Here is a 26,629-nt window from a genome sequence, read left to right on the forward strand (position 1 = left end):
ACTCACTCTTCCTAAAAGAAAATGTGAAGGAAAAGGAAACCCCAGAGCCACTTAGAGCCTACCTATTACTCAATTTTCACTAGAGAACAGCCTTGTATCCTATTTTCACACAGGATTTTGCGACTCACTTTTAATCAACATTTTTTCCACAGCTGGGGGAAAAAATTAAAACAACCAATTCCTTTGGCACAGATAGATAAAGACTGCATGAATGTCTGCGGACTGTGAGGTTGTCGTGTAAGTGTGTGTCTTAATTTGAGCATAATAAGTCTGTCCACACATCTCCTGGGCTATACAACAATGGAAAATGAGTGTGATTAAGTCAGAAGCTGGCAGTGTACAATGAGAAACAGATTTGAAGAGTCCTGTTGGGTAAAGAGAGAAAGCAAAGGGGGGTAACTCTTGGAGTGGGGGAATGTGGCAGAGCTTTTTTCCATGAGTGGTTGCTCAAGGCACCAAACGGGAGGGGCCCTAGGGGAGCAGGATCAGTCAAAGTGTCCCTGCCGTGGCATGTCCCCTATGGCAGTGTCCTTCAATAATCCTGGACTCCTTTGTATGGAGTTGAGGTGTCCCACAAAGACATAGGGCTGAGTGTAAATGCTCACTTATTGAAAAGAAAGGCAATCAAGTCAGTCATAATTAGGTCCCCAGTCCTTTGTAATGCGAAGCTGAAGCTACAAAAGGCCTTTCAGGGTATGTCGCTTTACTTAAAATGCTTTCTTGTTTGCCATGGACATGGCCATATGTGCAAATCTCTTTTTCCTTCATTGTGAGGACCAAATTCCAAAAGTCTCTCAGTTGACCTGGATCTTAATTTGAGCACACACAAACACTTTGCACTCCTCCAGCAGGTCCTCTACCCTCTCCAACTGATCGTCCACACAGATGCCAGTAAGATCCAGCAGGACTCAAGTTCCAATCTCTCATTGCGCAAAAAAAAGCCCCCAACACATTGCTGTAGTGTCACAGGACGAGTGAATGACGTTGGCCGCTGACGTGGGTGCGTTGCTTTTTCGGCCGGGTATCAGGTTGCCGTCTTTGGCCCGTTTGTGGCCTCTTGGAGTGTCACCTGTCCTGATACAAGGAATGCTGTGACTGACGTGCCTAGTGACGCCAGCACTGACTCCAGCAGCAGCTCTGCATAGCGTGTTAGGTGTCTGTGTGAGCTCCCGCTGTAACTGCTCGTGCGTAAGTCATCAAAGGCCTGTTAGTGTGTGTAAATATGCATGCAGTGTCCAATGCATATTCTGCACATCTCCTCGGAGGTTGTTTTGACACCGGACACCTGCTGTCTGATGATAAAAGAGCGTGTGAGGCACTGGTGATCTCTCATTGCCAATCCAAAAAAATCTGATGCAGACCTCACAGACTAAACAGATCTTCGGCGTCATGTTTATCTGTCCTTTTGACCCAAGCTATCTCCAACATGATTTGAATTCAACTTTGTAACTTCAGAGAATGGAGGGACGTTGCATTGGGAGGTGAAGTGAAGAATTTCTGGCCAAACCTTGAGCTCCCAGCTCTAGGCATGTTCCTCTATCATACCCCTGTGTTCACTCACAGGGGACACTGCTCAGACGTGAATGAGCCCCCCTCTTTCTTTTTCCTTCTCTTCTTCTTGTGGACAGTCCAACAAGCAGTTGCCATCATTAACAGCAAAATACCCATGACGAGTAGCACAACTGACACCACTTTAGTCTGAGGCAGGTCATTATAAGTGTAGGTCACTCCTGTTCCTGCTACACCGATAACTAAAGAGATGATTCCAAATGGAAAGATGCAGCGGTACCAGGACTTCTCCATTCCTCCAGTAGCCTGAGATAGACGCTCCAGAGAGGAGAGCACCTCGGGCACTTTGGCCCCACCAGTCTCTAGCGATTGACCCTCCTGCCCCAAGTTGGTCTGCGGCTGTGGTTGGCAAGCCAAATGGCCTGTTGTACAGCCCATCCTGACTGTGTGGGCTGGCGTATCCTGACAGGATCAGCAGCGTTGGCTTCTGGGATCCTACTTGTAGGTAGCTCTGGCCTGGAGAGACAGAACGAGACAAACGGAGGCGGAAAAAAGGAGAGGAAGGAGAAGGAGGTCTGTATGAGACCAAAGAAACGACTTGAGCAGGTATGGCTTGAACATGTCCGATGAAATCTTCTAAAATCAGCTGAAATCCACTCACACTTTCCTCTTCTCTGCCTCCCTCTCTTGCTGTTTCTCTGTACACTGTCTGCCGGCTCTCTAGTAGCACATTGTACACTCTGCAGAACGTAGTGAGGGGGGCATATATATATAAAGGCTTAAGGAAAGAGGAGGGGCTAGGGAGGAAAAACTGGGAAGTCCAAGTGCTACGATTCGTTAGCTCATTGGTGACATCAAACACTGAAGTAGGGAGAACAGGGGTTGACGAAACACAGGGAGGGGGAGGGGAGGAGAGTTAACTGCTCTCTCTATTCTTCATGCTCCCATCACTGCCTCTCAAATGCAGCATCTTTGTTTTCCTGCAATATAAAACGTTCCCCATGGGAACGCAGAAGCCTAGTGTTGACTTGAAATTAGATGCGAATGGGAAATCCTTATTTATCTCTATGTTTACTGAAAAAAGAAAAGGGACATTCCCCATATAGATCGCTACAGATGTGTCATCTCTTCATGGGAATCACACAGTCACAGTGATTCCATCCCCATCACGTCAACATGAGTCAGTCATCAATATATATATATATATATATATATATATATATATATATAGGGCCTCTATTAATGTAAATACAATGATGAAAATATTGACTCGTGGCAGAAATACTCATAAAAAAATACAGGCAGCCTCCACCTTCCCTCCCACACACACATGCACACACGGCTGGAGCCAGTTCTTTCTGAATGGAAAGCAGCCTAGTAGTAGTTAATCCCCTTGTATGCTCGCTCTTCCACAAAAAAAAGAATTAAATAAAATCAATCTAGACACCTTTCATGTCCAACGTTTGCTAATCTTCCTCCTCCACATTTATAAAGCTACGTTTGTGAAGGACACACAAATCTGATTGTCTGTTTTATCTTCAGGCATTACTGGGTTTTCTACGACAGCATGTTAGCCTTTTAATGCTTCCAAGATTTATTTTTTTTATCAGCTCAACTTATTCTTGATAATATGATAATCAGAGATTTTACCAGAATAGAAAATACGTCATGCTCCCTTATAAATGCCAAACAGGCTTCCTTCTGTACAGGACAGCTGCTGTTAAGACCGTGTATGGGTTGTCTTGACAGAAAAATTCAACTTGACTGCCTGATCAGTGGGGGGAAATCAAAAAATATACCCTAATGTTGCCTAACTGATGACTACATTGACTTAACAATCTCGGCTGTAGCTCAATCAGCAACAACTATTTAGAACAGCCAAAGAGAAATAAAAGAGGGGAAGTGAGGAATGTCTTTGTGAGGAGTGGGGGCGCAGTAGAAAAGAGACGTTCAAGCGCAATGGGCATTTGAAGGACAGAAGTGGATTCTTGGTAGCTCTGTTGGGTTTCTGGGGATTTGTGCTTAGACTCCAGTAAGCGATTAAAAGTGAGATGACTGGAGGAAAAGAAAAAAAAGAGTGGAAGCTCCAAAGTATTTGAACTTTTCCCCTCTGTAAGTGTGTGTGTATGCGTGGCATATGGCAGTAATTTCCATGAAGTTTCACCCACGGACAGTAAAACTGTCTTGCATCTTCCATTATGGGTCACAAAGAGGCGTGAGAAAAATGGGATAAAGGCGTGAGGCATGCATAACCTTGGGAGGACCGGGCCATGCTGGAAGAGTGGAAGAGCTCTGCTGGTGACAGGCAAAGCCAGGCAGCAGCTGATGCATGCAGGTCACAGGAAGGCTGAGCTCCATGAGCACCACTCCCACTAGGAACTATGTACAGTGTTGACCCAAGGATACTTCCATGCCTCCTTTTTTTACCTCCCTCACACACATAGACAAACACAGATCTAAGACTATGTGAGGCCATAAACCAGCAGCACTCTGATCCAGTGCCCTGCAGATGACTGCAATCCAAAAGTAGTTGGACATTTCTGTGTGAACAGGTCTTGTAAACCTGCAAATGTATTCTTCTTTGAACCCAGGAACAGACGTTCAAACCATCAGGCCCTTGTTCTTTTGGACTCATCCAGCCATCTGAGGCTGAAATACTCCTCCTTTTTTCATATAATCATTTTTTTGTCCCTCTCCTCAGGGAAACATGCCATTTCCAGCTTGCAGCATGCTGCGATGCCAGGCACACCCAAGCACATCTTCTTTATGACTCAGCCGGCTCTGGGTGTGCATGTCTCCCTGTTTGTGTGCGTGCGCATGAAGGGCCGGTGCAGCAGGGCTTCAACACCCACGTCCTGCTGCGAGAACCCAGCGCCACCTGTCGCCCAGTCTGGCACAGCTCCTGCCATCCACCTGTCATCTGTGGGCACGAGCCTCTAAGGCTCCTCCAGGCGCTCCTGAATTTCACGTACAGCCTCATAGCACATTTGATCGTGAATACCATATCACAGAAACACAGTGATGGCCCCATATATGCGATCTAGCAGATGTATGTATGAAAGATTATGCTGGCTCAATATGGGGGATCAAAAACATATGGAAAAACAGTATGGAAGTGTGTGTGTGTGGTGGTGGCACATTTCTTCTTTCTTTTTTATTTAAACACTGAAAATGAATGATATGAAGTGAAACACACAGGTAAACTTGCAAGGGCATCTTTGATTAAAATGTAATTTGGACTCTTTTTTTTCTGTGAATTGAGTGCCACCTGCTGGCAAAATTCACCGAGTGAATATTACACTTCTGAGGCATCAGTTACGATGTGTCAGAATTTAGCAAAAAGGAAAAATTAGAAACAACTCAAACATATAATTTAACCTACAGCTTACATCACAAATACACACACTTAAAGTCACTGTAATATTATGTATCTTTTATTACGTTACTCTGATCAATGGTGATACTTAAAATTGTGCCTGAGGCATTTATTCAGAAGCTGCGTTTAAGAGACAGGATTAATGATCACAGTTTTATACAGTTGTGACATGACATGAGACACTGACATAACACAGCGATGCCACTATTAAAAACAGATTCTTCAAAATAATCATTCGTGATGTTTCAGTTACCATTTTATTAGGTACACCTGTTTATCCATCCATTAATATTTCCATGATATCTTTAGGATCACGAGGTGTAACACAGAGCATCGAACCCCTCCAGCAGAACCTCCTGAACCACAGCTGCCCTCTGAGGCTGTTCACTCAATTCAGTTCCCCCCTTTGTTTTTTTTTAACCATGTCCTTGTTTTGACTATGTCAGAGGGGTTTGATTTCATCAGTGTTGCACCAGATTGCAGCATACCACAAGGCCTTTAATGTATTCATACCTGTTTCTAAACTTACAAACCTATAAGTCAATTTAATGTGCTCATTAGTCATGCAGGCTCAGAGTCCAGGACTATAGCTGGGAAACGTTCCCCTCCTTCACCCAGCAGGGAGTACATGTCTCTGAGTACACTGGGGCTCAGACGTTCAGGCCCAGGTACGACAGCCGAAAACTGAGGGGACAGGGTGTCCAACAGAGCCTGTGGGACATCAGAAAAGACTGTCAGCCAGTTCCTAGCTTCTACTAAAAAAGAACATGCAGGTATGTAAAACTCACGAGGTGCTTTCAGAACACGTCACCTACCTGTTCAAGATCAACCTCTTGTTGCAGCAATGCCACCCTCATCCGCAGCTGCTCAAGCTCTTGCAGCTCTGCCTCTGTTGCATATGTTATAGTCAGGGGCAGGGGTGAAGTTCTCCCATCTCCCTGCACACCATTTGCCCCAGTGGGGCAAAAACAACCTCCCTCTGGCCTCCATCGATCCCATGCTTTCCACTCTGACGGAAAAAAAGGTTATTTTTAGAGCGCGAGCAACCATACCCCTAAAACTTTTTTCTTTCTGCTCTGTTGCCTCAGCTTTAAATAGCTAGGCCCTTGCTTAGTGGCATCAGGACAGACAGCTTTAAAACCCCATCGTCATGGGGACGAGGGGGTGAGGGGGGTCTGTTGAGGCCAAGGAAAGGACTGAGCTGGCGCTGAGGGTTCACGGCAGCTCTGCTTTCATTTTCCATACGCCAAGATGGAGAGGCTCCATTAGCGCGTTAGCACGCTGCACTCACCATAATCATTTTCTAAATGCTGTTAAAAAGCAATAAAAGATAATTCCCTCCCTGGATATTACAACGCGGTGAAATAAAAATACTAACGTGAGATGCTAGATTGGATGACACCAGACGTGTGGACCTATTCATTACTGGAAACTTCTCTGACACACTGGATTTAGTTGCTACTTGTGCTACATTGGTGCTTTAACGAGTAAACATCAATAAATCTTTGTGAAGGTGTGAATGGAAAATCTCTCGTCATTCAGGTTCTTTATAACTGCATCAGTGGAGGAAATGGAAATGCTGCTGTGCATATTGTAGGTACAGACTCAAACTGGGATGCCCATAGACGATGACCCACATGGAAAAGAAATCGCAAAATGTATGTAACACTGGTTAAACACAGCCAAAAACCATGTCATGATGTCTCCACCAGCATCTCCTTTAGGAAAGTCAGTGCAAAGGAATAAATATTTTTGATAAGGTGTCTTCCAGCTAATGACCACCTGTCTACAAACAAAGATCAATGATCTGCAATTAATGCTGGAGAAACAATTATTTTACAGAAAGGTTTATGATGTTTATTATGCTGCGTACAAACAGGATTCTTACCTTGTTTCACTTGATCTGCAAAATTCTTGAGCTCAGCTGCTGTGAGCTGCAGCCTTTCCAGCGACATACAGGAATCATACTTGTCGCCTGTACTAACTGTAAGAAAGCACATTAAAAAAAGAGAGTTATAATAGAAGCTTACTGAGAAGCAAGTGGAGTTGCATTAAAAGTGTGTTTACAGTCACTCTTAGCGCATGAAAGTTGTTACAGTTATAGAAAAACGTCAACTTCCTGATGGTTCCTGGCAAAGGAAAGTCTTGATTTGTATCAGTCGAAATAGCTCGCACAGTCACTTCCTGCCAACTCCCACATTGTTATTTTGTCACCCACTGACTTATGGAATCAGTCCCTTTCATTTCTCCCGAATTCACATAAAAGCTTCTCTATTACCCAGTCTTAATGTTATCTCTGGCATCTGTTTGGTTAGAGGCTCCCCGCAGAGCTGTTTCAAGTCTTGAGCTTGGTGAATCAAACTGTCCAGCAGAGCCCTGGTCTCATACGGGCTGCCAAATGGCCAATTCCTGGGAAACTAAACAAAGCAAAGGAAAAATGGTGTACAATGAAACACAGGGGTTGTTTAGAGAAATTAATGTATATTAGCTAGAATTTCTCATTAATACACTTGGCTGGTTTTCTAAATTAGAGCATAAATTCCAGTTTAACATGACATCATGGCTGACCCCAGCTGATCCATTTTACCGTAGCTCTCATTCTCTCCATGAAGTGACTCTTCCCAGGCCCAGGGTTCGTCTGTAGGGCAACGGCTTTATCCCACAGTCTGAAGATAATGTACAGAAGGAAACTTTGTGAATAAAGGAAAAATGTACAAGGAGGAATTTTGTTTTTATATTTTTTTGCATTACAATGCATTGTAGGCACCTGCTCTGCTTGCTCTTTAAAGATTTCCATTTTGTTGTTTGCTCAGAAAATATCCTGCTGAAGCAAAGTCAAACAGAATGATTATAATATTACAGAACATGTTTTTGTTTTTTACAAAGCATGGTTATTTTCATAGTGTAATTCTAAAAAACATGCCCATTCTGTTGAGGGAAACTGCATGCTCCTGGCTCATTTGTTTGTGAAGAGGACACTACGTTATTTGAAGAATTTGCAGCGACAGGTGCAGCTTTCCTCAGGTCATCACCACTCAACATATTGCTTCTGATAGTCTTGTTTTTAGAGAGCAAGCTTGTGATGTGATCAGGAGAGACAGACGGCATGACAGCCTGCTGCAGTTTCCTAGAAGCCTGGTGATGCAAAGCGCCAGCTGATGAGGCAGGATGGTTTTGGATCGTGTTTCTATTATCTGTTCTTTTGGTCTGTCCGGGGTCGGTGCTAGCTAAAGGTCCCGAGGCTAGTGAGGAGCATACTGATAATCCAGGCCGTCCGTACCCTTTTCTGTCAAGGCTGGCAGATTTAGTGGATGACCTTATCGTTCTTTGGCTTCCTCTAGATGCTGCAGATGAATGTGTGATATCCACAGGCCTAGCACCTAAAGTCCCCGTTTCCTTTCCAGGTTTGGGTATTTTGGATTCTTTTTTAGAAGGTTCTGAGCTGGTGCGCACACGGAGGGCTTTCTCTAGAGCCTTCTCAAGCAGTTCTATGTCTTCCTTATCACATGGGGAGACACCTGTTTATGAAAATAGCAACATGCAAATATGTGGTTACTACTTGGCAAGAGAAAAGAAATGTAAATAAACGAATAGGCTATTTTGTTTTAACTATCAGCACCTTGACAGACAAATAAAAGCTATTTTTTAACTACCTGTAGGAGCAGCACCTGCCAATTCTGTTTCCTCAAAGCTCACCTCGGGTTGGGGTGTTCTGTGGGAAAATACTTCATGTGAACACACACTAAAATTAAAATAAAAGTTTTAAAGTCTTTAAACATTCCAGGACAAAAATGATGTGACACAACAGATGAGCATCAGCCACTGCCATTTTTAAATGTCATCTCATTTGCAGAAAGGCCGCTGGCAGTCAGAATGGATGCTTCATTCATACAGTATATTGCATTGGTGATCTCTGGCAGACATAACTGCTTAATGATGAAACACACTGTTAAAAAAATAGAAGTCCTAGTGTATCTAGGTATGTGCAACTCTCAGAATCTAGTGTAATAGTGCACAAAATTAAAGAGGTTTTACAGGGAGTGCAGAATTATTAGGCAAGTTGTATTTTTGAGGAATAATTTTATTATTGAACAACAACCATGTTCTCAATGAACCCAAAAAACTCATTAATATCAAAGCTGAATGTTTTTGGAAGTAGTTTTTAGTTTGTTTGTAGTTTGAGCTATTTTAGGGGGATATCTGTGTGTGCAGGTGACTATTACTGTGCATAATTATTAGGCAACTTAACAAAAAACAAATATATACCCATTTCAATTATTTATTTTTACCAGTGAAACCAATATAACATCTCCACATTCACAAATATACATTTCTGACATTCAAAAACAAAAGAAAAACAAATCAGCGACCAATATAGCCACCTTTCTTTGCAAGGACACTCAAAAGCCTGCCATCCATGGATTCTGTCAGTGTTTTGATCTGTTCACCATCAACATTGCGTGCAGCAGCAACCACAGCCTCCCAGACACTGTTCAGAGAGGTGTACTGTTTTCCCTCCTTGTAAATCTCACATTTGATGATGGACCACAGGTTCTCAATGGGGTTCAGATCAGGTGAACAAGGAGGCCATGTCATTAGTTTTTCTTCTTGTATACCCTTTCTTGCCAGCCACGCTGTGGAGTACTTGGACACGTGTGATGGAGCATTGTCCTGCATGAAAATCATGTTTTTCTTGAAGGATGCAGACTTCTTCCTGTACCACTGCTTGAAGAAGGTGTCTTCCAGAAACTGGCAGTAGGACTGGGAGTTGAGCTTGACTCCATCCTCAACCCGAAAAGGCCCCACAAGCTCATCTTTGATGATACCAGCCCAAACCAGTACTCCACCTCCACCTTGCTGGCGTCTGAGTCGGACTGGAGCTCTCTGCCCTTTACCAATCCAGCCACGGGCCCATCAAGACTCACTCTCATGTCATCAGTCCACAAAACCTTAGAGAAATCAGTCTTGAGATATTTCTTGGCCCAGTCTTGACGTTTCAGCTTGTGTGTCTTGTTCAGTGGTGGTCGTCTTTCAGCCTTTCTTACCTTGGCCATGTCTCTGAGTATTGCACACCTTGTGCTTTTGGGCATTCCAGTAATGTTGCATCTCTGAAATATGGCCAAACTGGTGGCAAGTGGCATCTTGGCAGCTGCACGCTTGACTTTTCTCAGTTCATGGGCAGTTATTTTGCGCCTTGGTTTTTCCACACGCTTCTTGCGACCCTGTTGACTATTTTGAATGAAACGCTTGATTGTTCGATGATCACGCTTCAGAAGCTTTGCAATTTTGAGACTGCTGCATCCATCTGCAAGATATCTCACTATTTTTGACTTTTCTGAGCCTGTCAAGTCCTTCTTTTGACCCATTTTGCCAAAGGAAAGGACGTTGCCTAATAATTATGCACACCTGATATAGGGTGTTGATGTCATTAGACCACACCCCTTCTCATTACAGAGTTGCACATCACCTAATATGCTTAATTGGTAGTAGGCTTTCGAGCCTATACAGCTTGGAGTAAGGCAACATGCATGAAGAGGATGATGTGGACAAAATACTCATTTGCCTAATAATTCTGCACTCCCTGTATGGTTACTGAAGTTTGGCTATATAATTCAAAGCAAACAATCAACAATTACCGCTTGATATCCAGATGCTGTTTAAAATGAAAGATGACATACACCGATTAAGATTAAATGATATTTTTAAAAACAAAAGATTAGGACCAGTATAAAATGTTGTGTAGCTGTTATGGGTATATTTTTAAACATATATAAATTAAGATGTGACACTCACTGAAACCATTGTACAGAAATAGCATAGTTATCCTGTATTGTCATAAAGGTTTAGTGCAGAGATGCTTCAGATGCTTACAGCTCATTTGTAGATGGAATTGACATAAATTGTTTATTGTTTCTTATTTCTTATCTCATTACTTAATATTTATTTTGTCGTTATTCTGAATGAAATGAGTTTAACTATGTAGTTGATTTGATATGCGTTGTTGTATCAGGGGCAGGTGTCATATAAGCTCATTTACAACAGTAAATAAGTCATGAACTCATTTAGTGTTCTTGAATAGTCCAACAAAACTAAAGAAAAATCAACCAACACACATTTTGAGATAATGTAGAGTAGCTAATACACACACACAGCCGTCTCGTGTAGCAAAAGGCACTGCTGGGATTCGAACCCAGGATCTCCTGTTTACTAGACAGGCGCTTTAACCAACTAAGCCACAGCGCCGGATGGTTAACCAGATCTGTATATAGCCTACGTAAAGAGTCACTCAACTACCGAAGGATTCCCCTACAGATTACTACAAGTGGCACACAAACATCACAATACTTTGGACCTATGTAACTTAAGAGGATTTTTCATAAATGTTTATAGAGAGTCAAAAATCCAGGATACAAACTTCAGACATCGCAGAAATTGGATTTGTTTTTAAATTTGTTATAAGAAGAAAACAGCTTGGGGGGAAAAAGTCAAGCGTGTACTTACAGGCTCTTTAATAATTCTCTGTAGAGTTGAATGCGGTGATTAACCTTAGCTTGTTCCACTTTGCATGACCTGACAGCTTCCTCGACTGCGCACAGCAGCGACATGATCGTGTCTGGGTGTATAGCGGTGGTGACCTTCTCTGCCACGACAACACGAAAAACAAAACGTTCACGTACTTGTTTAACACTGATTAATGACTTATTAGAAACAGTAAGACTTGGTCAAAAAGTGCAGAATACGTCGTTGTTAGATCCTCTTTATAATGAAAGCTTTTTTGTACAGACCCGCGAAACGCTCGAACCCGACGGATGCGGAAGTCACATTTCTCCCCCTCTGACTAAAGAAGGTCACCGATTAGTAAATATTCAGTAGGTAATCAATGCGATGAAACCTAAGTGACTTTAGGTGAATAGCTAAAGTTTATATATATATATATATATATATATATATATATATAAACCTGTCAGGCAGAAAAAGAAACTTTGAGCATTCGTAGAAACAACGGACTCGCTACTTCTCGCGAGAAGTGTGATGGTTACCAGGGACGCTGTTGTCATCTATACTGCCTATCCGGTTGTTAAGTGATGACGTGACGACTCCTACTTCCGGGCCTAAAGTAGTCTGTTTAATATGGCTTTTGTGTTGTTAACATGTTTAATGTTTTGTATTTTCTTCTATTTAATCTCAAAAAGCTCTAAGACAGTCAGTGATCACTGTTGACCTCCCTCGGCTTTTATTACCACTAATCATTTAATCAATTTGTTTCCAAAACCCCGCAGTCAGGACATGCTATATTGTATTTAGATAGAAGCTAGCGAGCTAACTCCCTGCTAACTTCTAACTCCGTTAAATGTCATAAATTCCGTTTTCATGGATGCCTGGATGTTAAACTCAATTGTTACACCTGGTAAAGCAGAACGCTGATCATTTTATTAAAGATGAAAGACTTTAGACAGTTTTTCAACTCTCAGTAATGCCATAGTGATGTTTGGACCTGCAGCGGAGTTTAGGTCCAGACACGGCTAGTGACGTCAGACTGAACGACCGGATTAGATTATTGAATTCTTTATTACCACGTTTCTATTCAACAGTACTCACCCAGTCTTAATTTCTCATTTGGTACTCATACAGTTGACTCATAAACATGTCATAATATATGAAAGTTTCAAAAATGAAGAACACTGCTGATTATTTCTGATAACCACAACCATTAAACGTTCCAGTAACATTCCCAAGTTACCTGCTTACACTTACAGCTGTCAGTCTGAGTGAGCCTCATGAGAAATGTCTGGAAAGCAGGTGTAAACAGAGGCAGATTATGAGTAACTGTTGGATAATTTGCTGCTTATGAAGTAAAAATACACATATGAGAACTGAGACATTAAGCACAATCAGATGTTGTTGGAGCCAATAATTCCTCTCATAAAACGTTTATCAAGCTTTGGTGGATTTCATTTATATTTACCAGGTTTGCAGTATTGCGCGTTCTGTTGTAAGGGCATGAATGTCATTACTTGTTTAATTTTTGTTAGTCTATAATACACAATCTTTTGCCACTTTATTAGGTAGAAATATTGTATCAGTGGATGCTTGTGGTGGTGGTTTAATGCTGTGGGACTCATTGAAAGTCTCATTAAAAATCTCTTTCAAGAGAGTCATGGCCAAGAGTGCGATTAGAAATGAGAACATAACACAAAATAATATAATAAGTAAGAAGGAAATGAAACTGACATTCAGTACAAGTGGACACAAATATGTAAGTCATATGCAATAACACATCAAGAGCAACATCAAAAACAGTCACACTGACCAAAAGAGCTACTTTCTCACTCCTTTTAAATGGACTTAAACTCCCCCACTGTAACCAGTTCTGGAAATTTCAGGTCCAAGTGAAGATTATTCCAAACGTTTTCCTGCTCTGACTCTTGGGGCAAACATTTAAAATATTGTGAGAACATATACTGTACTACTTGTATTTTTTGCACACATAAATATTCACAAATAACAAGGCATTAGCCCAAGCAAAAAGTTATATACAAAAACCAACTAATGAGGAAGTCTCCAGACATACAGAGATACCTATTTAGCACCAGTATACAGAGAACTTTGATGTGCCAGATTTTCATGGCCTGCAGTAAAACATACAGCACAATGGTAGATGGTATCCAACCTCTTTAGGTACTGGCCACATAAATTCATAATCCAATAAAGGAACAAAAACGTTGCATATACGAAGTGTTTCCTCAAGTGGAGTGACAAACATTTAAAGATGTGACCTTTAAATGATACATTCTGACCTATAATGATGCCTAAATACTTTTGTGGCCATTTCAATTTCAGCTCCTTCAGTGGTTTTGATTTCAGGAAGTCTGAGCCCTTTAGTACCAACTGAACCTTCTGTGGCATCCATTTATGGCCGCCATCCTCTGATGGTTGCTCCCAGCAGGATAATGCACCAAGTAATAAAGCTCGAATCATCTCAAGCTGGTTTGTTGACCATGACAGGGAGGTCTTTGTCTTAAAAAGCTACCCACGGTCACCAAATCTTAGTCCAATAGGGCACCTCTGGGATGCGGCTCTATTCACATCACAGATGGGCAGCCAATCAATCTGCAGCAATCTGATGCTATCATGTCAACATAAACAAAAGTCTCTGAGGAATGTTTCCAGCACCATGATGAATCTATGACTTAAAGAATTAAGGTATAATTAAGGTTCTTAAGGCTAAAAGAAGGTCTAACCTGGTACTAGGAAGACGTACCTAGTGAAGGGGCTGGTGAGCAGCTGCACCAATACAATATCCCCAGCAATAGAAAAATGAAGAGAAACTTCCAGGAATAGACACTACTTTAAATTCATTTATTCCCCTTGTTTGACAGTTATTGTTGCCACTTTACTGACTGAGGAAACTCAGTGAATTTAATTGAACTTTAAAAAGACGCTCATTAGTTTGTAAGTTAAACTTTTTAATAGAGGTCCTAATGAGTGAAAGGAATGGGCTTTTTCTTTTGATTTGATTGACATGTCTTCTTGGTGCGCACCACATTGTTTTTCTTGCTTTTAAAAGCCTGCGCTTGATGTTCCCAGCATGACATTTCACTTTCCGATTAAGTCATGCTCATTTAAATCCCAACAGTTGTGTTATTCTTTTTCTATACTGATCCCAAATTAAGGGGCTTCACACTTCTCTTCATTAACAGGCAGTTTGCCTCGTTAATGCAGGGAAGGAACTAAGAAAACCTAATGATAACTGACAAAGTACGTCCTCATCAAAGAAGGCCATTTTTACTTATTTTTCCCCCACGTATGTCATTGACATGTGAAGCAATGCAGATGTAATGTTTCATTTTTCTGTATTGTTGCCATTTTTAGGACAAACTTAGTAAGTTTTTTAATGTGTGGCAGCCATTTTTAGATCATGCATTAAAACAAATTCCTCTTTGATCGATAATTCAGTCTACCACCCTAGCATTTCATTTTTGTATCTTGCCAGTGTTGAAGTAGGATCTTTGTTGATGCAGTGTGATTTTTTGCCTTTTTTTTTTTGCCCTTGCTGTTGTGTTGTCTGTTTTGTTTTGTTTTCTTTATATCAAAAATCTTAATAAACATATTTTTAAAAAATAAATAAATAAAAATCAGATCCCAGCAGGTACCATGTCAGATAGTGGTAGGGTAAAATGGACTGCGTGCTATATCTCAACCACAAAGGGAATGCACAGGAAAGCAGAGTAGCAAACAAAACTAAGTAGCCGTGAAACAGGCTGAGAGACTTATCAAGCTGTCAGTGCAAAGAAATGTTATGGTTTGTGTGGAAAAATCAGCTTTAAAGCTAACATTTCTTCTTTTAAACTGATCCCCCCCCCGCTCTGAACGGTATCAGTAGCTCAAAAGCACTTCCCAAAGCAATTTCACTAATGGCAACAGCTTTGTGGCCCCATTGCAGGGAAATGAATCATCTTGTTATCCTCCCCACCAGGCTCCTGTGGCTCAGCAGCAGAATGAGGGGGAGAGGCACTCAACTGCCCCCCTGCCAGCCACACATCTGACAATGCAGCCGGCTTGCCAGACTAATATTAGGCTCTGACAATCACATTTGGACAAAAGCACACACACACGTACGTGCCCTCACAGCTACAACATGCAAGTGGGCTTTTAGCCCTTTACTAATGGATCAATCTTCCAGGCAACATTAACAGTCACTTTGTACACTGGACCACTGCTACACTACGGTCAAGGACGGCTACAAGGCACAATCCCGCCCCCCGTTTGGCAAATCTGATCACGCCGCCATCTTCCTCATGCCAAAATACAAACAAAGGCTGAAACAGGAAGTTCCGGTTCAGAGGAAGGTCGCGCGCTGGACGGATCAATCGGTGGCCGCGTTACAGGACGCACTCGATGACGCAGACTGGGGCATGTTCAGAAACAGCTCCGACGATGACGTCAACGTGTTTACGGAAGCGGTTGTGGGATTCATCGGGAAACTAGCGGATGATACCGTGGAGACAAAGACTATCACAACGTTTCCCAACCAGAAGCCGTGGGTGGATAAAACCATCCGCGACGCTCTGAGATCCCGCACCGCTGCCTACAACACGGGACTCATGACGGGGGACATGGACCCATACAAAGCCGCGTCATATAACGTGCGGAGGGCGGTGAAAGAGGCGAAGCAGCGCTACGGGAGGAAACTAGAGTCACAACTCCAACAGAGTGACTCTAGGAGCCTGTGGCGGGGACTAAGGACAATAACGGACTATAAAGCACCAACAACCGGTATGACGAACGCGGCCGTGACTCTGGCAGACGAGCTGAACACTTTCTATGCTCGCTTCGAGGCTGCAGCTAAGGTCTCCAACAATGCTAGTGTTGGCGCTAACGGCTGCAGACAGGAAGATACTGCTAGCACCGGAAACGTGCTCGTCATCTCCGAGCATGAAGTAAGGAGAGCCTTCAAGAGAGTGAACACCAGGAAAGCAGCAGGACCAGACGGCATCCCAGGTCGTATCCTAAGAGACTGCGCATACCAGCTAGCTCCTGTGTTCACTGAGATATTCAACATCTCTTTATCTCAGTCGGTGATCCCCACATGCTTCAAAGAGTCCATCATTGTTCCTGTCCCGAAGAAACCCCACCCTGCTTCTCTCAACGACTATCGCCCTGTAGCCCTCACCTCAGTAGTGATGAAGTGCTTTGAACGCCTGGTCAGAGACTTCATCATTTCTTCACTACCAGACACACTGGACCCACTACAGTTCGCTTACCGTCCAAATCGTTCCACAGACGATGCCATCTCTCATCTCCTCCACACATCACTCACTCACTTGGACACTAGAAGGGGGAATTATGTTAAAATGCTCTTCATAGACTACAGCTCTGCATTTAACACCATAATTCCCTCCACACTCACCACCAAGCTGGAGCATCTGGGACTCAGCTCATCTATGTGTCAGTGGATCTCCAACTTCCTAACTGGCAGACCACAGGCAGTAAGGATGGGCGGACATGTCTCAGCCTCCACCACTCTCAGCACTGGAGCCCCCCAGGGGTGTGTTCTGAGCCCCCTGCTGTACTCTTTGTACACATATGACTGTGTGGCCACTACCAGCTCCACCACCATCATCAAGTTTGCTGACGACACCGTCGTGGTGGGCCTGATCTCTGATAACAACGAGACGGCCTACCTGAAGGAGATTAGGAATCTGGAGAACTGGTGCCAGAGGAACAACCTCCTTCTAAACGTCAGTAAGACAAAGGAGCTGATAGTGGACTTCAGCACTAAGCAGGAGAGGAACTACCAGACCCCCGTCATCAACGAGTGCCCAGTGGAGAGAGTGGACAGCTTCAAATACCTCGGAGTTCACATCACGCAGGACCTGTCATGGTCCTGTCACATCAACACCGTGGTGAAAAAGGCCCGACAGCGTCTCTACCACCTCAGACGCTTGAGAGACTTCCAACTGCCCTCCAAGGTGCTCAGGAACTTTTACTCGTGCACCATAGAGAGCATCCTGACGGGAAACATCTTAACCTGGTTCGGGAACAGCACCATGCAGGACAGACGAGCTCTACAGAGGGTTGTGCGGTCAGCTGAGCGCACCATCCGCTCCGAGCTCCCTGACCTGCACTCAATCTACAGCAGGCGGTGCTGGACCAAGGCCAGGAAGATCGTGAAGGACCTCAGCCATCCCAACAACAGACTGTTCTCTCTGTTGAGGTCAGGAAAGCGATTCCGCTCCCTGAAGACCAACACAGAGAGACTGAGGAGGAGCTTCTTCCCGCAGGCGATACGGTCTCTCAATCACACCACCACACAGTACTGACCCACACATATGGTTCTTACACACACACTGGACTTTCTGGACTTTGGTTTTGCACAACACTGGTCACTATATTCTTCATTTCCGGTTAATACTTGTACAGCTGCTGTTATTGTGTATATATTTATTTATATTTAGATTTCTTCATACATTCTTATATAGTTCTATATTGTGTATTGTGTATTTTGTTGTACAGTTATTTTATTTTCAACTCTAATTTATATATTTTATCTTATTCTTCCCAGTTAAATTTACCCTTCATTCTAATTTGTGTTGTACAGTTATTTCATTTTTAACCTTAATTTATATTTTATTCCTTCCTAGTTAAATTTACCCTTTTTAATTTTTCATATTTATTTCCTATCTTATTCATAGCCTTTTCCTTTTTTGTTCTCTTTAGGTCACGAGCAGTTGTCCAAGCATTTCACTACATATCGTACTGTGTATGACTGTGTACGTGACAAATAAAATTTGAATTTGAATTTGAATTTACATATGCATGATGAGTATACACGAAACATCTATGCACAGAAACACCCAAAACGTAATTATCACACTTGGATCTGTTACTGACTGTCATGATCCAGTCAGTCACAGATTGAAGAGGGGGAAGAGGGTGAGGCCCTCATGTTAAACTTCATCTATGGAACAAATGTGTTTGGGACAAGCTGTTGTACCCTCACAGAAAACCATTATGATTTTACCAGTGTATGAGGCCAGTGTTTTATTCAAAAGCCTTGAATTCATAGGTGCATCACCTGAAGCGCCAATAAGGAAGAACATTGAATTGTTCCCACGTCAGATTAGTGGATATTGTGCAGCAAGTCCTGTGAAACTAGAGAACAGCTTGGGTAAAATGGGCACATCACTGAACACCAGCTGATGAGATGATTTAAAAACACTGCCATAAACAATGCCATTACAAGGATAATTGCTGTCAAACCCAGTGATGGTTTTATCAGGTTATGTAACTTGCAATTACTTCATTATGGCCTGATAGAGAGCTACAGATGGTTTTACTAAAATCACGTCCTGATTTGCAACTGGTGTTGCAATTTAAAATGTATTAAAATGAGCATCCATTAAAACTTGGACTACTTTATCTTTTATTCATTCCCAAAGGAACAGTAACAGCAGTAATTGTTGACAAACCATTGCATTTATTTGGTATGAAGGCCATCTTGTGGTTATTCTCTTGTAGCCTTTTGATTTGGTCTTGGTTTTCTCTCTAGGTTCCAATTTCTGTAATTTAGGACTTATGATGTGTCTCATACTATATCTAGCAGTAGAAAAGATTATCCCTAATGTTAAATGACATGCAAACCAGCATGTTTGGTATTCATTACCATGAAAAATTTCCTTGAGGAATAGTATGAACATTGATTTTGCCAGGTGCTGGAGATTGCCTTCTGATGAATCTATATCTTCAACATTTGCAGGAAAGTTTTGGAGATTTTCTATCCTGGTGACACCTACAGGATGATCAGGCTGGCTCTGGGATTTGTTGTTATCCTGACCACTTTCTGCATCATTTACTGGACAGCAGCAGAGCACTTGTCTAACAGACTGATTCAGCTCTGACAGTAAATCTTTCATACCTCACGCAATAGCTCTCTACAGTTTACACATCTGTCTGGCAAGGCATCACCTCATGCTAACAGTTTATTTCAAGACTGTGCTCTCAAAACACCTTACACTCTTACACTTACCCACTGTATGTCCTCTGGTTTTTGCTATGCTGCTTTACTACAGTCAGTAAGCTAGTTTAAATTCTTCTCTTTGACATGTTTTACTTAGCTGTACATTATTATTTCATGCTTTTTTCCCACCTACATCAGACTGACAACCTGTCCTGAATGTACCCTGGCTCTTGGATAGTCCCCAGCCCTCAATGCACCTGAAGTGGATAAGTTGAAGAAAGCAAATGGATGGATGGATTTCTATTTCAGTTCACTTTTTTAAAAGTATTTATTTTCATTCCAGGTTAGTTATTGTTTGGTCATGTCATAGTCTGTTTTGTTAAGCTTGTATTCTGTGTTTGTTTGGGATAAAGTTTATCCTATCTTATTGTCCCTATTGTGACATACTACTGCCCTTTTCTCCATAGTTACATGAATTTCTCAATTATTGGAGTAATAAACAGATAGTTCGACGGGACTAGCTATTTGAAATCTATGATTTAGTTGAAATTCTTCATTATTCGGCTACATCTTTTATTATAGCCAATTTTAATAGTTTTTTCAGTAGCCTTTTCGCTGTGACGAAAAGCCTAATACTATGAAGATACGGAATTTTTTCTGGATAGTTTTTTTTTCTGTAGTCCTGTGCGAGAACTACAAATCTTAGAGCATCCTGTAGAGTATCGTGTGATCATCGAAGGGGCGGAGTTAAACGTAGTTTCGCTCTGGACCTCCGCACGGTAATTTTGTAGCTGTAGGTAGCTTATCACGGTGCAGAGAAGGTTTGTTGTGGCATTGTAATTTAGCATTATTACATTTTACGAACAGAGACGTGGGCCCCTGGTGTGTGGCAAACCGCTGATTTCTCAAATCTTAAGCGTGTTTTGTGGAAATGTTATGTTAGCTAGCTTACAGCTAACTTGGCTAGCGTTGTTCAGTAAAGTTAGCTGTGGTTGTTAAAGTGATGCTCCCACTGTGGGAAGCTAGAGGACGAACTCTCGGGTTTAACCTTCGTGTGATGATAAAAGGTGGTTTTACAACATGGTCTGTGATTGGAGGGATTCAGCTGATTTAAATCACTTACGAGGCTCTCCTCGTATGGCACTTGCTTGCTCATTGTGCGAGTTATGCTTGGAGTCTCCCGGTAAATGCCAGAAGGCCTGTGCTGTGTTGTTTGAGCTGCTTTTTGTTTGGCTGCATTGATTTAGGTCACACCTGCCTGGATGCTGCTTATCTCTGTAAACCAAGCCAGCACTTGCCCGTCTGTACTGTATCAGTTTTCACTCTGACCCTGTCTTATCTTTCTTTTCTTTTTTTTTGTCTTACAGTAAATCAGGTCAGAGGCTTAAAGCCGCTGGATTTAAGTGGCAAAAGGCTTTATTTCTTTGACCTCCATCATCATTAACTCAGGGACGACAGCCACTGTGAAGAGGTTATTAGCTTCACTCGTTTGCTGATTAACCTCTGTGTCATCTTGGGTAAGAGTTAATTCTGCTGTTATTTAATGTACGTCTAAATATCCAAGGGATATTTATGTTTTGGTGTCGGTAGTATTTGACAGTAAGTCAAACACCATAAACAGACTTAGCTTTATGATTATGGATCTGATATGATTATTACAAACTTATTATTATTATTACAAACTTATTATTATTATTACACACTTATTATTATTACACACTTTATGGTAAGTTAGGTTTTGTGGACTCTTAACCACTAATCTAGGTAAACTGTTTTTAATAGCGTAATGTATTGGTCTCATTCTATGTCAACTGACCCAGAGCATCCAGCCTGATGATCTCCAATTTCCTTGAAAAACTTCCAGTGATGATAGACTTGAACTTTTGAAATTATTTATTCCTGAAGTCACAGTAGCAGATATTTGGCCTATAAATTAGAATGACATAGTGTAAGTAGTTCTCTAGCTTCAGGGCAGTCAGAGGTGGTCAGGCTGGGAAATGTTCTTAAATTTGGTTATGTCAGTTGTCATGTAAAGATCCATATGGAAAAAATGTCGTTCTGCTCCCAAGATGGTAAATAGCAAATGGATGTACAGCGCTTTTCTATTCTACCTGAGCACTCAAAGCACTTTATACAACTTGCCTCAATCACCTGTTCATACAGGCACTTTTTTCTATGCTTTTTCTACTGAAGTGCTTTCTGTCTAACATTCATGCATATTTAAACGAGAAACTTGGGGTTAGTATCTTCCCTGACGATACTTGGCATTAATACTGGAGCAGCCAGGGATCAAACCACCAACCCTCTGATTAGTAGATTACTTGCTCTCCCTCCTTTTTTAATTTTGTTTTTTCTTTAATATTGTGAGATAGATGACAAAAGGAAAAAAATCATCTGTCAGGAGGAAGGTACAGAAACTACCAGGTTTGATTTGAAGTTGCTTTGTTAAGAGACAGTGCTTGACATTTTTATTCAGGATAGTGAGACAGAACATTTTTCTTGGTAGTGGATGTGTTTCTGAATGTCCTTTTAGCTCTTGTACGCTATTAATTTTGTTTGGATCTCGAGTGCTGCAGTGAGCAATGCAGCTGTACGGCAGCACTCTACCTTGACAGCATATAGATTAAAAATTATGGAGCGTGATAATACTTTTTAATGTGACTATACTGCTTGTTAAATGCTTTGTTCTGATTTTTAGGGTTAAGTAGGTGTCAGGAAACATCATATCAATAAGTCACTGGAGAAGATGGAGACAACAGGGAATGTGTCCAATGGTGCAGGGCCTGTGTATGAGCAGAAAGAAAAGACCCTCAGGTAAAGCTGCTTCCAGTAACATAGTATCTGTGTTAATAAGATTTGAAATGAATAATCCTGCTTCAGTTTTGCCACATACGCAACAAACCAAACTTCCTTTCTTTCTCCAGGCCAGAGGATCTGTCTGAGATGCTGGCAGCAGGGACCAAGCAGATTCATGAAAAGGCTGAGAACACTCAGTTTGTGAAAGATTTCCTCAGGGGTCGCATCCGCAAAGAGCTCTTCAAGGTGAGTGTCAAGAAAAAAGGTAGACGATGTCCTTTTTTTATATAGAAGACTACTTCACAAAGCAAAGCCTGCAAATAAATGTGTTATAGAAAACTGGTGGAAACAAGAACACAAAGCAGACAGCTCATGTTACGCTTGTGTTTGAAGAAGGGCAGAAAAAGTGGCTTTTACACCAACTTTTCATGTTTGTTTCCCTCAGCTTGGTGCGGTGGCGCTTTACTACACATACACGGCCCTGGAGGAGGAGATTGAAAGAAACAAGGATCACCCCTATTTTGCTCCTCTTTATTTTCCCGCTGAGCTGCATCGCCACGAAGCTCTGGCCCGTGACCTCGAATACTTTTACGGTCCAGAATGGAAGAGCCACGCAAGCTGCTCAAAGGCCACCCAACAATATGTGGACCGCATCCATCAAGTAGGGCAGGAGGACCCAGTTTTGCTGGTTGCACATGCCTACACTCGCTACATGGGGGACCTATCTGGTGGGCAGGTGCTGAAGAAGGTGGCACAGAGAGCCTTGAAGCTGCCGCCCACAGGAGAGGGCTTAGAGTTTTACCAGTTCGATGCCATCCATAGCGCCAAAGCATTCAAGCAGCTGTATCGAAGTCGGATGAATGAGCTGGAACTGGACATGGAAACAAAGACGAGACTGGTGGATGAGGCTGTGAAGGCTTTTCTGTTCAACATTGAGGTGAGAGGCCAAGCCTTAAGTCTTAAACCTCAGTTGTTGAACAAGTGTGTCTCCAGTTCACCTGTTTATACACAAACGCATTCAAGCACCGTTGGTGGTGGACGTGCAAGGTTCTTCTGTTTCAGTAGTGTAATAAATCGGGGCTCCAGCCATCAACCTTATGAGTTTTGCTTTTTCCAAGTATTTGAATTACTCATAGATGTTTCATCTATCTGTGTTATCCAACAACAAATTGTAGACTTTATATTTCAACCTCACATGCTTCACGATCGTTCTGGCAGGTGTTTGAGGAGTTAGAAGAGATCGGCAAAACCATCCAGGAGGATGTTTTAGATGCTGGCATGCCCGTTCATGGAGCAATGGGTGGAGACATCAGCAAATGTCCCTACTACAATGCCAAAATGGGTAAGTGTACTGCCTTTGTAAATATATGTAAGTGATACCGTTTCTTGTCACTAACTAAGCTTTTGTCCGGACCTCCTTTGTGTCACAGCGGCATCAGGTGGAACAGCATACGTCCGTCAGCTGGCCATGGCTGCTCTCAGACACCCGACAGGACAGGTCCTGTTTGCTACTTGGTTTGCTGCCTTGGCTGGACTGGTTGCGTGGTATCTGATGTGATCTGTCGCTCCGTCTGCCACTCTGCTGCTGTGTGAAAAGAGGACTGTAACAGGAAGGACAGTAAAGGACACTGAGATCTTTCCACGAGATGTGGACCGTGTCATAGCTTGTGGTCCAAGTTTATTTATTGTTACATATTGCATAATAATGTAAGCTTACAAAAATATGGAACAGTTAAATTCAAGCAAAATGATCTATAGGACCAATATAATTCCATCCATCACGCTAGATTTATTCATCTTTTAAATTCTCTACCTCCTCCTGCATTATCCCTCCAATCTGTGTCCTTCCAGTTGCATTTGGTCGTATCTCGAGACCTCATGTAGATCTCCTATTTTCTTACTGAAGTGACATTTCGTTCCACAACTGTATCTGGCTGTTTAGTATTTATTCCTTAATAATAAATTGAACATAGAGTGAGTTAATTGTGTGATTAGTAAAGTTCGCTGTGCACTTTAGATTTCTACTGAAGCCTTTAGTAAGAAGATTATTTGGAAGTGTAAACTTTGACTCCTCGTATATAATTATCTTTATTTCTGCACAGTAATTCAGTTGCAAAGTTAATGGGAAAACCCAAATTTCATTAATCCATTAAGCTTCAGCTTCAAATATTTCCAAACGGTTTGTTTTTTGAGACGGGCGATAGCAGTTAAAAGCTTGATTAATAATCAGTCTTCACATACTAATAACATATACAGGATATTTTAATCTCTCCTGGTGCATGTTCAATTGTATAATTTCTCTGTTTTCAGAATTATGTGACAGTGCACCTTGTATTTGTTCAACAAAACCAAACAAACCTGCCTGTTAGTTTGATTGCAGAGCTTAACTATCCAATATGAATAATTCACTGTAATAATTCAGCTTTACTGGCAAACGGGAGCCTATATTAGGACAGAGGTGCGTGCGGCTGTTTTAAGAGGAAGATTGTATTTTTGTACTAATGACGCTTCATCCACATTCTTTCATGAGATGAATTTGTGTGAGAATACCTTCAGCAGCTCAGCACTTATTTATGTGTCCATTCGTTCTGGATGCATCAGTATGCATTGTGAATGTACGAAGTGGGATGATCACCTATATTGAGTTTTATTTTGTTTTTTTAAGCACAGAGAAGTGTGTACTGTATGTATTTTGTGGTTGAAGTATAATCTTTATCCTAACACAGTAACGGTATTTTTTAACTTAAAGCACTTGAGGCACAGAGAACCAAAAAAACAAAAAATACTGCACATAAGTGGATGTGCAGTATTTTTTGATGACAGATGGCTTTATGCATCATATATGGAGGACAAATACAGGGATAGGCTGATACGCTCCTGTAGTTTCCACGTAATACCATTTTATAATGCTAGTGTCAAAATGATTCAGTAGTTTTGGACCTATTATCATAGATTAAACGTGGAGTGATTGCCTGAGTCATATGTATTTCTGATTTTCTTGCATTTTCATTGACTCTGCTCTTAATCCTTATCTGTATCTAACTGGAGCTTTACTAGTAACTGGCTAGAGTAATCTCTTTGTATGAGAGTGGGGAAAAACTGTATGTTATGCTTTCAGTAATGAAAAAAGACATGTTTTGTTTTCATGAAGAAATAAAACATTCTTTTTGACTCGTAGTTGCTCCTTTGTTTGTTTGCCTTTTCTATCATACAGCTACAGTAATTATACGATTTTGGGTAAAACATGAGATGGATTTGTTGTATACATTCATTGTCACCTAAAGGTCTAATAACAGATGAATTGTAGGTGCCAGGTTATGTTACTCATAGTGCTGTCCTCCACCACTCCACAAAACGAGAGAAAACAGATGGAGGGTATGCTTGCCTCTTTGGATTTTGAATTAAAGTTTAATGTTGGCACACCTTTGGCTACGTTCACACTGCAGGCGAAAGCGCATCAAATCCGATTTTTTTGACACTATGCGACCCATATCCGATCATGGTATGACAGTGTGAACGGCACAAATCCGATATTTTCAAATCCGATGGGTCACTTTTGTATGTGGTACTGAATTCGATACATATCCGATGTTTTAGAAAGCGACTGCTGTTTGAACGGTCATGTCGCATTAAATCCGTCTTTTACATCACTGACACAAGACACACGCCAATTATCAGCGCCGGAGAAGACATCGCAAACGCTTCCTGGCCATCCAGCGTAGATGTCAGTGAAACTGTTGGGAAGACAACGTTGGAGAAACGTGAACGTTTTATTTGTACTGTATAATCTGTAGATTCTGACAGAAATCTGCAACTATCCTTTGAAGCACCGCTCCTCTCTAAAACAGCAATAAGGATAATTATTAGGTTATCTACATTATTATGTAAATAACAAAATAACTTAAAGCAAAAATTGGGAAACGAAGTCCGAAGTCTTTATTTTAAGGGCCATCAATCAAACAATATTGTTTGCTGTGGGTCTAAACAGAGCGCGTTATGTGTGACATGTTCTTTTGCGCATGCGGGCCGCTTTGAGCGTTCACACTAGAGCACGTTTGCTGGCACATTTTATTTGTAGTGTGAACAAGCAGACAAAAACATCGGATTTGATCAAAAAATCGGAATTGAGCATTAACACCTGCAGTGTGAACGTAGCCTTTGAGAGATGCTCCTTTATTTTCGCTCATCACCTTTTTGTTGCACAGGGTAATGTAGACACTTTGTGTGGGAATGAGTTTACTCATTTACACATATAAAACAAAGTGAATGAGCTCATCATTACTCATACATAAGACTAAAAAAGGGTATAAAGAGTCAGAAAAAAGCGAATAATTTCTATAGTTTTGGCTGATTACACGCGCTAAATCCTTCATCGCCATGGAACCCAGGCTCTGCAGGATCTTCTTTCTCATCCTGCTTAAAGTGTGTGTGTGTGTGTTTCTCCAGCAGTAATAGTGTTTTGGTACCCTGCTGTTGTCTTTATGTTT

General features: G+C 41.7%; 2 protein-coding genes across 4 annotated transcripts in view; one reads left to right on the forward strand and one right to left on the reverse strand.

Moving 5' to 3' along the window:
- Positions 1-4,921: 4,921 nt before the first annotated feature.
- The window catches only part of tedc2 (tubulin epsilon and delta complex 2), a 278,694-nt gene continuing 256,986 nt past the window's right edge, over positions 4,922-26,629 (reverse strand). Inside the window, exons 2-10 of the mRNA XM_082529354.1 lie at positions 11,387-11,525; positions 8,539-8,597; positions 7,809-8,403; positions 7,653-7,709; positions 7,473-7,551; positions 7,164-7,302; positions 6,774-6,869; positions 5,701-5,894; positions 4,922-5,596 (exon numbers count right to left, since the gene is read on the reverse strand). Coding sequence (XP_082385480.1) covers positions 5,447-5,596; positions 5,701-5,894; positions 6,774-6,869; positions 7,164-7,302; positions 7,473-7,551; positions 7,653-7,709; positions 7,809-8,403; positions 8,539-8,597; positions 11,387-11,490 — 1,473 coding nt within the window. The 5' untranslated portion in view covers positions 11,491-11,525 and the 3' untranslated portion in view covers positions 4,922-5,446. The remainder of the gene's footprint in view (positions 5,597-5,700; positions 5,895-6,773; positions 6,870-7,163; positions 7,303-7,472; positions 7,552-7,652; positions 7,710-7,808; positions 8,404-8,538; positions 8,598-11,386; positions 11,526-26,629) is intronic.
- hmox2b (heme oxygenase 2b) lies at positions 20,081-25,319 on the forward strand. Of its 3 annotated transcripts, none has more exons than XM_082531170.1 (7): positions 20,081-20,125; positions 20,714-20,863; positions 22,045-22,160; positions 22,271-22,388; positions 22,588-23,079; positions 23,361-23,484; positions 23,573-25,319. In XM_082531170.1, the coding sequence occupies exons 3-7, from the start codon at positions 22,093-22,095 to the stop codon at positions 23,698-23,700; spliced, it is 930 nt and encodes a 309-aa protein (XP_082387296.1). In that variant the 5' UTR covers positions 20,081-20,125; positions 20,714-20,863; positions 22,045-22,092; the 3' UTR covers positions 23,701-25,319. The 3 variants fall into 3 exon arrangements, with proteins under 3 accessions (XP_082387296.1, XP_082387295.1, XP_082387297.1); XM_082531169.1 differs by having other exon boundaries at positions 20,087-20,167; XM_082531171.1 differs by lacking the exon at positions 20,081-20,125 and adding an exon at positions 20,174-20,529.

The sequence above is a fragment of the Aulonocara stuartgranti genome (assembly GCF_965226115.1).
Source record: "Aulonocara stuartgranti genome assembly, chromosome: 4".
In the NCBI taxonomy this organism is placed as follows: Eukaryota; Metazoa; Chordata; class Actinopteri; order Cichliformes; family Cichlidae; genus Aulonocara; species Aulonocara stuartgranti.